Source organism: Daktulosphaira vitifoliae, unplaced genomic scaffold, assembly GCF_025091365.1.
Source record: "Daktulosphaira vitifoliae isolate Bord-2020 unplaced genomic scaffold, ASM2509136v1 Scaffold_1, whole genome shotgun sequence".
Taxonomy (NCBI): domain Eukaryota; kingdom Metazoa; phylum Arthropoda; class Insecta; order Hemiptera; family Phylloxeridae; genus Daktulosphaira; species Daktulosphaira vitifoliae.
Genome location: NW_026099572.1, coordinates 46,612,806 through 46,627,948, shown reverse-complemented (window position 1 = coordinate 46,627,948; position 15,143 = coordinate 46,612,806). Strand labels below are relative to the sequence as shown.

The window sequence follows — 15,143 nt, the reverse complement described above, 5'->3', positions numbered from 1 at the left end:
CCGACGATCTATCTTCTATACGCAAATGGCTACCATATTGAAAAATATACTATTTTTGTATGATAATTATGGGTTTTGTATTTTATTTTAATAGAAGTTGATGTTGCTTTTGCAATTATCCATCAATTTTTTAAAATTAAACACTATCTACAGATTTGCATCGAAGCGTTTCTTATGATAGTGATTTTAATCACTGTCAGATTAAATCTATACTGGACCCTACTATGCAATGTCTCCACTATGCCGCGACCCCACTGTGCTACCGTTTTTTGTTAATTGTTGGTATTGTATGAGCATGAGAATAATTAAGTTACTAGAATATTTATTGAATAAAAAATGATATAATATAATTTTCTCTCGGGATATGAGTACGAGGGTTTATGAGAAGATGTAAAATATAGAAAAGCAAAGTGATGTTTGAGCATTGATTAATATAATAATAATTTGAAATAGAAATCATTGTGATTAATTATCACACATAGATCATCAACAACGCCACTCGTACCGGTAGTTATCTAGGCTTGTGCTATCTGTGAGTCGAGTCAATAAATACCTCGAGTAGTATAGGAACCACAAGTTGGTTCTCTATCTTCGCAAGAGAGTCTTTATTAGTATTGACTACACAGGTAACCCACTCAAAGATTAGACTAGGCTGGCTAACTTCGTACAAACGTTTTGATTTTCTTTATTTATTTAGACAATATTTTATTCTAGAGATCACTTTATTTTTTTTGATTTCCTACTTAATTTATGTACTCATTATATTTAACTTTAAACCTTATGGATCTTTTATAGAATATGAATTTACCTTAATGATATCAGGACTAATGTTGAAAAAATGAATATACTTCAATTTTCTATGTAAAATCGTACATTGTCAAGCCACTTATTGCATCCGTTGAAAGTTCATAAGTTGAAGTAGTAGTGAGAGAGATTGACAGTTTTTATGCCCTTTTATATTAAATTTAATTCATCTATCTATGCAAGAAGAGTCACGTCCTTTTACTACTATCTGTTTATTACTCAATTTGTGTTATTTATTACATATTATTTTACTTAAAATAGATAATTTGTAACAACTAAAGAATTTTTTATAATTATAATTACAGTAGATTAATATCAATGTATTTTTAGACGTATTTCTTGGAATAGATTAAAGTATTAACATGAATAATATATTTTTAATTTTATGACTAATATACAATAAGATATAGACTATTGAATAATGAGTGGTGTATGTATTATAACAAATTTTAACATAAAAGTAGCATACGGTAGTCATTTTTACCCTGAAGATAAAATAAAGTCCGAAATTTTTTTTCCATAATAAAGTTAATTACATAATATTTAATTTAAAGTATATATAAAAGTGTCAGTATTTCCGGAACACTTAAAAAATTAATTTTTTGTGAAAAAGTCGTCATTCTGAATTCCCCTTTGGGCAGGTAAAGGATCAAATTTATAAAAAAAATATATAAAATGATAGGTAAGGACATTATGCATGTATTAAAAAAAAATTATATTGATTTGTTCAATTTTGAAAAAGTTATGGCAGTTTTAAGTAAAAAAAATTGAAAAAATTTCGAATATTAGCGATTTTTTAATTTGTAATTTTTTTTAATATTTTCCCCATTTACGGGGAACGAGGGAAATTTTTTCTATTTTTTAATGGTAATATCTTCAACTAGATACGATTTGTGATCTTTTGACGTATCGTTGAAAGAAATCAGTTCGGTGAGAGCTGAGAAAAAGTGGTAACAGACACAAAAAAAAAAATAATAATAAAAGAAAACACATCATAGTAAAATTAATACCTTCTCAGCTTTGCATCGAAGTTAAAAGAGTTTCATGCTTAACATTTTGACTATTGATGATCTTTACATAAGCTTTTTAAAGAAGTAAGTAAATTCGTATTAAACCAATTATTTAGAATTAATAATTTGAATAAAGAATGATAAAGTATTATTTTATAAATAAAAATCATTTAATTTACTTATTAATAACTAGTTAATGCTTGGTGATATACTTCGACTGCTGTCAGAGAGGAGCCAATACTCTGTTCACTACAAAAATACTTCAGCGTATAATACCTCTATAAGAGGAACATAAATCATTCTTTTATATCTACTTGTATTTATTATTCTAAACACTCGGACTTTACAACACCGATAGAACCACGTCGCTTTTAGTCTCATTTTAAGTTACTACAGTTTTTTTAAATTTCCAATCAATAATGTATTGCTATTATAAATTATTTATTTGAAAAAATAAATCTTTTAAATTGGCGCGACAATTTTGATCATAAAATTTTGTTTTTATCTTAGCTTTTTAAAAATGTAAAATATAAAGTAATAGAATAGAAAAACAAATAAGTTATATCATTAGTCAACTAATTTTTTTATTTGCACAAGTATGAATATAAATATAGAAAAACTAAATTGTGGATGGAAACAAATACCACAAAATTTACAAAATAAATGAAATTAGTGCTAGATATTTCTAATCAAAAAAATTTTAAATATGCATTTATTATTTTTTAATGGTTTAATCTTTTGTTTATACTATTTTTCACTATCCACCAGTAATTCAATAAATGATAAATTATGGAAAAGTAAGTACAGATCACAATAATCTCAAATAATTATTTTATAATTTTATAACATCTAATTATCATTTTTAAATTTTAGAAGCTGGTAGATTAATAATTCGTTCTAGTAAGTATTGTTACTACCAGGGCGTAACAAAAAATAAAAACAGTTTATTAAAAACGAAATTGTAAAACTATTTATAATACAAATAATGTACAAAGTGTAAATCTTTTGAACCTTAATAATTAATGGGTGAGTACATTCTCGTATCATCCTTCACGTGTACATTGCTTTGAACTGGTTTTGTTGGTGGACTACTCTTCATCGCCAACCTACGTGATGAGTTCCCTAGAGTCCATTAGAATGTTTGCAACTGCAAAACAATAAAATCATTCTAGTATAGTCTCATCATATTCGTTTCTGTCATAACAAACTTATTTAAGCTATCTAACACTCATAACCAGCTCAATTTAAATTATCGTTAGTCAAGTAGAAAAAATAATTTGCTTTTCGAATTTGTCATTGTCTTTCATGCCTTTAAGTAAAGACCAGTTAATTAAAAAATGATATAACAAGTATGAAAACTATTTATTTATTTTTTATTGATGACATCCGAATATCTACTTAACTCGCTGTATTATATATATTATTATTATGTATCTTCTCAGTGAGCATATTTATTTTTAATTAGTGCGGTTCAGTCCGTAGTTACGCCTATGTTTTATATTATACTCGTATGCTTAATACTAAACATATTGACATACTTTTACTCCAATATTTTGATTTTTTTTTGTTGTCTTTTAATTAACTTAAGCTTGTATTGAAGATAGATTACTTGGCCAATATCAAAAATCTTGTAATATCATCACTGATCATATTTTTTAATACTTCAATAAATATTTATAACATAATATCAAAAAGGTTTTTATCTTAATTTTTTTGATAAACAGGAAAATTTAAAAATTTCCATACTTCTATCTTTATAACTGATCCACGTGTAAAACATTCAAAATTTTATAAAAAAGTTATTACATGTTCTCCATACAGACAATTAAAATCATTCATTTTTAATGTTTTCAAAGTATTTATAGACGAATTAAGTTTGATATTAATTAAGTTTCAATTACAAAATTAAATCATTTNGTTGCAACGTATGGTTACCGAGTTGGTAAAACTTGTGTTTTACACGATTGGGGTACAAGGTTCCAACCCGCATATGGTATTAAAGTTTTGCATTTTTTCTTAATTCTTTTTAAATTAGAATAGATTTTCAACTGCTTTGATTTTTATCTCATTTAGATTCAATAATTTAGATCCCATTACTATTGTCGCCACTCGCCAGAAGAAATTTTTATTCTTATTAAAATAATTTTACTATATTTTAAGTTTTAGCTTCGATGCAAAGCTGAGATGATATTTTTTTGTGACTATCATTTATTTTCTTTGCTCTAACTTGACCTACTTTTTTCAACGATACGTCAAATGACAACAATTTGTATCTAGTTGAAGATATAACCCTCAAAAATTGAAAAAAAATTCTAATTTATCAATTATACAGTTAGTTATTACATGTTCTCCATACAGACAATTAAAATCATTCATTTTTAATGTTTTCAAAGTATTTATAGACGAATTAAGTTTGATATTAATTAAGTTTCAATTACAAAATTAAATCATTTTATTTTGTAATTTAATAATTTGTTTACTCTATTTGTGTGTGCTACTACTAGACTATAATATTACAAATTTTTTTGTAACATTTTGCTATATAAATCATTTCTAAAAAAAATTATTGTTTTTTCTCTTGAATTAACAATTGATTTTTACAAATATAATCAAATTTTATAATACGCTCAATTGAGTAAATCTTTTTAACAACTTTGTTTTNAGATTGTTAGTTTCTCCTGAATTAATAATAGATTTTTACAAATATAATCAAATTTTATAATACGCTCAATTGAGTAAATCTTTTTAACAACTTTGTTTTAATTGGTTCATTTAGTTAAAATAAATCATTAAAATTAATTAAGTTCTCAATATTTCAATTGTAGAATCTTTTCGAACAACAAAAGTTACTTGGAAATTATTACTCTAACTTCTATTTAAGTTATCTATTACCATAAAAATGCAAAAAAATATTGAGCTTTTCTGATAAATTTACAATAAATAGTAATTATAAAACTTTCTGACTGCATATTGATCTTAACGATACAATTTTTTTAATTGTCATAAAATTTTCTATTTAATTATGTCAATGTCAAACTTACCAATTGAGCTAAAAGTTATGGTNTATACGTAAAATATTTACGTTTGTTATGAGATTTATAATTATAACTAACTATATAATTCTTTATTTTCCTTCTATCTCTTAGCAGATCAATTCTACCGACTCTGTTTATATTTTATAATGCGGACTAGCTATTTGTAAACAGTAGATTAATAATTCGGTGACCAAAACCATCTAAACCATCATCATTTATAATTGGTTTCTGTTACAGTTTTATAACTTAATTTGAAAAATCACTAGTTTCGATTCGAGTTTTTAACTGGTATTAAAATATGAACATATCAGTTAAGAAAATGATTTTAAAAATATTTTATTTTATTAATTTGTATTTTTAATGTGTTTGTAGATAACGCCTTTAACAAAGAACTAGTGGACCAGTTGTCACGAACACCGTTGAATATATCATATCATGTGATAGCTGATCTCCGGCGTCTTTACTTATCTACCCTCCGCCTATCCATCACGGCAACTCGACAACCTACGCATCCATTGTACTGTCGTACTGTCCATCTTCTCTGCACAACGAATGAATATTATGCGTCTTTTGTTTACACAACAAGCGCCTCCGCTTTTGTGTGCTATTCAGTGGTGGTCGTTTATGGGTGCTGGTGGTAGGGATGCGACTTTAAATATAATACCACTAGTCATAAGTATAACAAATTGTCAAATTAAATATAATAAAATAGAACACAACACACATATAATTATTTTAAAGGTTGCAGTAGAAAATAATTATAACAGCGATTATACTATTGTAGCAATCGATAACAACAAGCGTACACGCCGTTAATTCTAAAAACGAATTACCAATATAATAACTTACTAATATTTTAACGTATGGACAATAGGGTGACCGCTAATTATGAACTTTTAAAATTTTAAAACAATCCCCTAGGATTGTTCGAATATCCAAAAAGAATAAGTGTGCAAAAAAAGGTAATGGTTGTGAAAACTCTAAGGCGTGCTCAAAGAGGGTTAAAAATGATACCCTTAGGATAGATTTTTTTGTTTATCTCAAAAACATTAACTTTTATGATAAAGTTTATAGAAACTTTTTTGTAGATATAATATTTTTTTTATAAAAAATATATCTACAAACATTTTCGAAAAATTGTTATTTAGCCTAACAAAAAATTAAAATACAAATGTTCTATATTTACCGTTCAAACTGTTAACTTGATTTATTTTATAAACCGTTCACTGTAAAAAAAAAATGTGTCACATAAAAGTTGTTTTAAATTAAATTTATTATCTAACATTTTTTTTACCATTTACTTATGACAAGGTACATTGAATAATTTGTAAATTTAATTAGAATAAAATATTCAGACTTACATATTAATAAAACACTAAAAACTACTTTACAAATAATAAAAAGCGATGTAAAAGTCACTAATCAAAATTTATTTCATTTAATTATAAATACATAAATAAAATGTGCATATATTTTATTAAATTATCCTACTATAAATACAAAAGTATTAATTAATTCAAAATTATTCATTACAGAGAAAAAAATTAATAAAGATTCTAAGTATTTCCTTGTACTCATGAAGTAGTATAATTTTTTCAAGTACAATTAACTGAGTATAACTTATAACTACAAACTTGAAATTATTTCTGAAATAATTAAGAAATATTTTTGTATGGTACAGAACGCCTTTAGAAGGATCTAGTTGATCACTAGTTACAAAGATCATTGATTATATTATTTCGTGGGACAGCTGATCATCAGCATCTTGCTTTACTCACCCACTTGCCCACCCATCACGACAAATCGATGACCTCCGTATCGGTTTTCATCCGTGTACAGTTCATTGTCGTAAGTCAGTCAGTCAATTTTGTTTTTTGTTGTGTTACTTTTTTTCTGTTGCAAGCGCCTTAGCTTGAATGGTAAAATTGTCCGGCCGTTGTACGCCATAGTTTCTTATTACTTGTTTATTCACTGAAAAAAATTAGTACATAATATTAAAAAAAAGTTCATTAATAAAATAATTTTGGTTATTGATTTGAACCCGATGACGCCATTATTGATATAACGAAATATTGATTATTAATATTACGTACGGACCTACCGTAATATTGATAAACAACAATTGTAATATTAATAACTGTTGTTTTTAATACTAAAATATCGTGTACGTAATATCAATAACGGTGTTTTTATAATAAAAACCATTTTTTATAAATATTACAACTAGGATTATTGATTTTAGGTACTGTATTCGTTATATTAATAACTACGATTATAATATAAAATACCAGGATTTTAATATCAATAAACAGTATTCGTTATATTTATAAATGTTTTAAATTACACTTCTAATTATAATTATTATTACTAGTATTACTATAGTATTAATTTTTATAAGAATTAAATATAAAAATTAATTTAATTTAATACAAAAAAATTAATAAAGAAAAGGGGTTAAAGTCCAAAATTACAAGTTTTCAGGATAACAAAAAAAATATTTTTTATTATTACAAAATTAAAAGCTTTAAATAAGCAATAAAGTATTAAACCAATACCATCAAAATATACAGTAAACTTTATTTAACAATTAATTGTATTAATCAACGCATTTATTTATTTTAATTATAAGTAAAAATATAGTTCAAATTAGTATAAAGAATTTAAACAATCAATTATTAATAACAAAAGAATTTATATAAATATCAATTTAACAACTAATTAATGTATAAATTTAAGTTGTTAAATTACATGTATTGGAACAATACTTTAATTATTTAAGTATTGTTCCAATACATGTACTTTAGGAAAACTTAGCTTATCTATGAAATCATAAAAAAAATATTCCAAAAAAGAATAAAATATTACAGATTCATCCGGAAATTTAAAATCAAATAAATAAATGGATTTAAAACAAATATCAAGAGCTTTTATGATACTTTTAAAAATATATCTAACGCCATCCAAATATAGGAAAATCTCATTAATTGATGTTATATTTTCTCCAATACAAAATATAGTGGGCTGGATTGATTTTTTTGATTTTTTCAAGTTTTCAATATGGTCTTCGACCATTTGAATTGTAGATCCAACAAAAATAACGGATTCTTGTGAATCTCGAATAGTGAATTTTATAGTTGTTNAGACTATTTGAATTGTAGATCCAATAAAAATAACGGATTCTTGTGAATCTCGAATAGTGAATTTTATAGTTGTTTTCTGCTTTGTTTTTGGGTCAATTTTAACAAGTTTATTTGTTGGTACAAAATACCCATGCAGTGCCCAAATAATAGCAGCATCTCTTCCGTCTAAAAAATAAATACAATGTAACGTAAATGTTGATAAAACTACACATCAAATTTTTTTTTTTTTTCTCTTACTTTCAGATATTTGATTGTTCATTCTGATAATTTCAATAAGTTTTGTTACATTTTTGTCTTTAACGTTAGAATTAAAAGAAAGGAATAACAACAATTTACTAATATTTTTTTCCCAATTTTCTAAAAGGTCGCCTTTTTTTTCAAAAGCAGCTTCAAAGTCCATGTCAATCTGAAAATTTAAAAATAATAAATTCTTGTTCACTTAATGAATAAAATTTTCAAACTTACTAAACGGTAACCATTTGCTGTTTTATATGCTGGCCATTTATCAAAGATGTCTTTTGTTGTATACTTTTTTATAAAATCAAGGCGTGAATTAAAACATGCCTGCCATGTTCGGTCAAATTCTTCATTACTTAAATTGTCATATTTTAATATTTTTATATAGTTCTCTGAATCTACCTCTGGTTCTAAAAAGTATTATTTAAAAGTTTTACAGCTTTAAATTTATCTATTCCAGAAATAAAATATTATTTATATTAATATATATATATATTATAATTGCAATATACCTGAGCATTTTGAATGTATACTAAACTTTTCAGAATTGACAGGTGATTTCTTGTCTACCGTTCCAAGAGGTCCAGATACAACTTTAAATAACGTTGCTAAATTGTAATACTTATTATAGATTCTACCCCGTTTAGAAGTTCTATAATACTCCTATAAAAATTAATTATATGTGAGTTAACAAACTTCATTACTGCCTAGAAATATTATTATATTAGTAAATATTAATAAAACATTATTATTATCTTAAAAAAAAAAAAAAAAGAAATTACCATAATAGATTTTTTTTTGGAAAAATTTTGATTTGCTTTTTCTTAAAACAATGTTTAAACATGATAATTTTTATTTTATTTTTTTGTCATTAAGTGATTATTAGTTGAATAAAAATTATATATTACCAGTTTCTCAGATGGGAATCTTTCCAAAATTTGTTGTTCTAACTGATACATTTGAAGAATCTGAAGACGTAGAAGAATAAATAAATAATAAAATTAATAGGATAGCAAATGCTGTTGTGTTGAATCTAAAACAATATTACTGCTACTAAGAGAACTACTTGGATTATTTTGATGATGTCTCATGACATGTCTCCTAAATCTTGTTAATAGAGTAAAACCTTGGCCACAATCATTGCATCTAACGAATGAATAATTATTCAACTCGTGCGAATTTTTTAAATGAACTATTAGATTTTCAATATGGTCAAAAGACAATTTACACATGAAACATATCATTTTAATTTCAGTAGAGAATATTGACCAAAGAATTTTTCGGAAGTTTAAAAAATAGTTGAATAAATATAACAAAAGATCAATTTAGTTTAAATATTATTTAAAATATACTAATGTCACTTACCTTGTTTTCTAAGTAAGTTCTCCTAAAAATTTGAATTTGTTCTTTATTTTTTAACACTGCACAGTTGTGTATTTAAACAAGTAACAGGTCAAATGTAATGCTAGCTGATGCTTTGATACACCGTTAAGTTAATTTTGTATAAATGACAAGCGTATTTTCCAAATGACAATTGAAATTGTTGTATCAATGAACTCTTTATTAATATAAAAAAATTATGTAATCGATATAATATTGATAAAAAGTCTTCTTAACTATTACAAAAAGGTTCGTAATATAAATTAACACAGTTGTAATATTAACGAACAATTGTATTTAACATGAATGTCAATCATAAATGTTTTCTTCTTAATAAAAACCGTGTTCATAAAATCAATAAATACAGTTATTCATATAACGAACACTATTATTGATACAACGAAACTCTACGTAATATCAATAATTTTTATTCATTAATCTTAGGAATGACTGATTTGTAATATTAATAAACACAATTTTTGGTATAACGAACTTTTTAAAAAAGTTTCGTTGTTATATTGATAAACGCGAGTTCGTAATATTAATAATCACCTGTTCGTAATATTAATAAAAAAGTTCGTAAAATCAATAAACTTGATCATTTTTGGTCAATAACCGTTGTTTATTAATATTATAAACGACTTTTTTTTCAGTGTTGCACCTTTGTGCTCAACGTTTACGTGCCCTTGCACGCCACTAGTGATTGGGCCCTGACCATCGCTAAACATTATCATTGCCGTAGTATGTTCTCATCTGCAATACGTGCCTGGATTTACACTCTGACTCCGTCATACTCAGATGTTCGACACCATTACCACAAGATCTCATACAGTCCACTCATCACCATCAATAACGTCATCTATACAGCTGAGTTTCATATTATTTTTAATGTTATTTAATGTTTGTTTTAATTGAGATTAACTATTTGTTTTATGCCGCTTCGCCGGCCACTAGTATTTAGTAAGGGCCCCCCTTGGGAGGCCGTATTTATGCGGAAAAAAAATGGGCGGAACATGAATTATCCGGAAAAAATATCTCTGGAACGTATATTACTGGAACTGTATAATTACGGAAACTTTAAAATCCGGACTGTAAAATTCAGGATCGTAAAATCCCGGACCGTATAAATACGGAATACAAGATGCCTGACCGTAGATTACCGGTCTTCTAAAATTCGGAATGTAGAACGCCGGACCGTAGAAATCCGGAAAATATTGTTATGAGTGGTTCTCAATATGCTCTCTCGTTCTATATAGTTTTATTCCATGAATACCTACTGAAGCACGGAGATTCGGAATGAATTTTCAGCATGAAAAAATTATTATTAATTGTGTTTTAAAATTATTATTGTATAGTCCTACAAATTCAAGTTAGACATTTGTTTTTCATATCTTCTATTAATGGAGATTTCTGTTCGATTTCGATCATTCTTAAGATAAAATATCAATTTTATATTATTAATATTCCTAAATCCAATAGTGATTGCAATAAGTGTTTTTTTAATTTAATAAATTTATAAAAATCATAGTGTACATACAACATAGCTATTTGTAGCTATTTGAGCAGCTCGAAATCGCTGTACATTTTAAACCTACTTTATATTTGAAAACCTGAAATCTTTTTAATTTCAGTGTTAAGGAGTTTTTATTAAATATTATTATAAAATCAAAGTAACATAATTGACAAACATATTTTAGATTTTATTCTTAAAAAAAAAAAGTACAAATAATGAAAATAATTTACATCCCGGTGTGCAAAAATGAGTTAATGTGACGAAACGTAAAAGGCTCGGGGCAACTTGCGATATTGAAGTAAAAGTTTGTTAATTTCTTAGGGACGTTATTTAAATGCCAAACGCTCGGTTACAGATACAATATAATACTTATGTATATTACAAATACAACTTTATATAGAAGTTAATCCAATACTATTAGAGTACTTTAATATATACATTCATATACACATATTAATTTATAATACAGTGGTCTCTGTATAAACTTCGTTTATTTTTAAATTAATTTGATGCAAAGTGATCGGAATTTTGTTCTAAACAGCATACAAAAAATATTGGTGAATTTTATTGTCAACCCCTTCACGTACGACAAAGGGATTAAAAATTGACAAAAAAATGTAGAAATCTATTTTTTTTATATATATCCTATTAATTATTATAAATAGAAAAAATTCCTCAGAATTAAAAATACAGTTAACTATAATGAAAAGATAGAGGTCTTTACAAATTTGTTGTAACATTGATTTATTAACGTCTAACTAATAAATTCTGTTTAATTTTAGTTTTCGCGAAGAATTTTTTGGTCTTTAATGTTTATCTCTATAATTATTGTACGTCGGTAGTACCCCGATGCAGACACAAAAAGGAATACGCAAATTAATTAATATTTTTGATCGACAAGTTCGACGTTTTTAGCTCCTCCCGTTGGATACACTGGTCAGAATTTAAAAAAAATGATATAATTTAAAAAAGAAATACTTAAGAATTTAATATAAATAAAAATTATTTTGATTTGTTAATTTTTGAAATAGGTATGGTAGTTTTAAGAAAAAAAATGTCAAGAATTATTGATTTTTAAAATTTAAATTTTTTTGGTAGATTTTGTCCATTTACAGGGAAGGAGGAAATTTTTTTTTTATTTTTAAGGGCAATATCTTCAAATATATATGATTTATGATCTTTTGACGTATTGTTGATAAAAATCGGACCAGTGAGAGTTAAGGAAAAGTGGCAGCAGACAAAAACAAAACACATCATAGTTAAATATTATTTAAAATATTTAAATATTATAAAATATTTCTTGTCGGATTTGCATCGAAGCTTAAATAATATTTTATGCTAATAAATATTGAACTATAATTTAACTTATTGAAGGTCAAAGTGTGGATACTTTTTTAAATCAAATACTTTTTTAAAAAGTTCATGATACTGTTCAAATACTTTTATGAAAAAGTATTTGAAATACTAGTTAAATATTTTCATTTAATTGTATTTGGAATACATCTAAATTACTTAAACAATTTTTTTAAGACTATAGGCACAATAGGGGTTGTTACTTAAAATTTTAGGTTTTTATCTCTGGAGAGATGACAAAAAAATATTTAACTACATATTATTGTAGAATTTTTAGAATTAAACAATAATTTCTTTTTCGAAAATTACATATTTTCTAAGATAATTTCTTGGATTAAATATCAAAGAATGTCTTATCTTTAATTAATTACCTGTATAATATATTTGATAGATTTTTTCATACGATAATTTAACCAAAAACATGGAGTTGAAGACATTTTAGTTGTTGTCTATACCAAAGATTTGTAAATCAATTTTATCATTCAGGTTAGTTTTCTGCTGTATTAAAATATTGATTGGCAACAAACATTACTGAAATTTTTTAATTATTTTTGTCCTTCAGAATAATGGGTAAAATTGATTTATAAGCTTACCGAAAAGTACTTAGGCACTACCAAATAGATAATATTTTTTTTATGATACTTATAATACTAAATCAATTATAACACAAAGTTAAACTAATGCAGTTTAAAATTTAAATTACTTTTCAAAATCTTTTGAATTTAAAATTGTACTGTGATCTTAAAAAATAGTTTAATTTTCAATTGAATTAAACTGACTTTATTTAACTATACGATTTATTCTGTTAGTTTATATGTTGTTAATTTTAAAATTAGGGTACTAAATTTACGATGGATCCAAGTAATTACTAAAATGTATTCTTAACTCCTATTTGTAAAAATAAATAATCATTTCCCACTAAAGCTTTTTTATAATTCACGAAGAATTTTATGTACAGTATATTTTAGTGATAGTAAATAGAATATATTGTAATAATAATAAATTTTAATATCACGGGAATCTACTTTATACAATTTTTCATGGAAGAAATAATAAATGTCATGAGATATTTAATGCTTTATAAATAAAGATTTTGATTATTCACATTTTTGGAACCAATGATATATTTCCGTAAAAATACAGTCCGGGAATATACAATCCGGCTCTTCACTTTCCGCGATTATACGTTCCGTCATTCTACGGTCTGTTATTTGTCTTTCCGTCAATGTACGGTCCGGCATTGTACTTTCCGTCGTTCTACGGTCCGTAAATATTAGTTCAGAAATATTACTTTCCGTTATTATACATTCCGGTAATATTTTTTCCGTACTTATATAGCCCCCCCCCTTTACCCCTAAAATTTAAGATACTCTCTGAGGAATTTTTAATATATGTGATTATTGTCTACTCTCGTTTACTTATTGGATGTATAGTTAGCCGAAATCTCCTAGGTGACCCACTCCCGCATCAATAATATCGTTTTTTAAACAGGCTTAAGATAAAACGGCATTCTAGTACGGTGCACAACTAGCCGTCCTAAGGTCTAGCTGCCTCGTACACAACAATGTCATTGTTGTATAATTTTTTTATTTCTTTAAATAAGTGTATAGATGGAATGTATATTAAACGAATAACTTCTATGATAAATGTGCAAAGAAATTCTACAAAGTACTCAATAAGTTCGGAAACATCGTTTTTTTTGAGCCGCTATTGATTTTTTTAACAATTTTTTTTTTAGAGGCTAATTGAATAATTAAATGCATCTTTTACGATTAAAATTAAAGTTCAACCCTCATGCAAAAGGGTAGAAATTTACCCTAACTTAAGAAATATAAATGGCAACCCCTAATTTTTCTTACTCATTTCAATAGAGATTTCAATTTTAAAAAGAATTATGATGAAAATAACTTTTTATGTTAAACCATTTTTAAATAATTGTTGTTTTAAGGGTAGAAAAGTGTCCTATTTAAAGGCAAATTTTGCTATGATCATTTTTATGAATTTAATTTTATAAAGATGATATCATTTGCAAATTTATTAAGAAAAAAAAATTTTTACTAAAGCGTGCAAAAAGAACTTTAATGGACATTTTAAAAATCGCTCTCTTATACACGATCTTTAATTGGGATAGTTTTAGAATATAGTATTATCAATCAATGCATATCATAATGTTTCCGGACTTTTTCCTATAGGAGTTTTAGCATTGGTATCTAACATACATAACTAGTGTACACTTTTATCTGTGACAGTTTAAACGTGTTAATTTGTTATAGTCACTTTATCGACAGTGTCATTTAAAGTACGCCATACTGTCAAAACTTATTATAAGTAGTAATTTGAAGGTTTACACAAAAATAAATATAGTTTTAATAAACTAAAAAACACGCTTTTAAAGCACATCGAACTAAAAAGTTAAAAATAATTTTTAAAATAAGCTTAAAATAATAATGAACGAAAAATACTAGTATTATTGTGATAATAGCGTCAGGCGCTTAATATACGAAAAATATGGCACAAAGCACCCACGCTTTTATCACAATAATACTAGCACTTTTCGTTCATTATTGTTTTAAGTTTATTTTAAAAATTATTTTTAAACTATACTAGCTTCGATGCGAAGCTGTGAAGGTATTAATTTTCCTATGATGTTTTTTTTTTTTTTTTTTTTTTT

The 15,143-nt window shown here is 25.5% G+C and overlaps 1 protein-coding gene and 1 long non-coding RNA gene across 2 annotated transcripts; one reads left to right on the top strand and one right to left on the bottom strand.

Annotated features, from left to right (window-relative positions):
• Positions 1–2,472: 2,472 nt before the first annotated feature.
• Positions 2,473–6,087, top strand: LOC126904449 (uncharacterized). Its single transcript, XR_007703750.1, has 3 exons — positions 2,473–2,611; positions 2,688–2,714; positions 5,222–6,087. It is a non-coding gene; the product is annotated as an uncharacterized LOC126904449 (long non-coding RNA).
• Positions 6,088–7,615: 1,528 nt separating this feature from the next.
• On the bottom strand, positions 7,616–10,055 carry LOC126893800 (uncharacterized). Its single transcript, XM_050664314.1, has 7 exons — positions 9,592–10,055; positions 9,135–9,372; positions 8,739–8,889; positions 8,455–8,636; positions 8,227–8,395; positions 7,786–8,154; positions 7,616–7,668 (listed from the first exon to the last, which is right to left on the bottom strand). Exons 2-7 carry the CDS (start codon positions 9,183–9,185, stop codon positions 7,616–7,618), a joined length of 975 nt encoding a protein of 324 aa, XP_050520271.1. The 5' UTR covers positions 9,186–9,372; positions 9,592–10,055.
• Between the last annotated feature and the right edge of the window lie 5,088 nt (positions 10,056–15,143).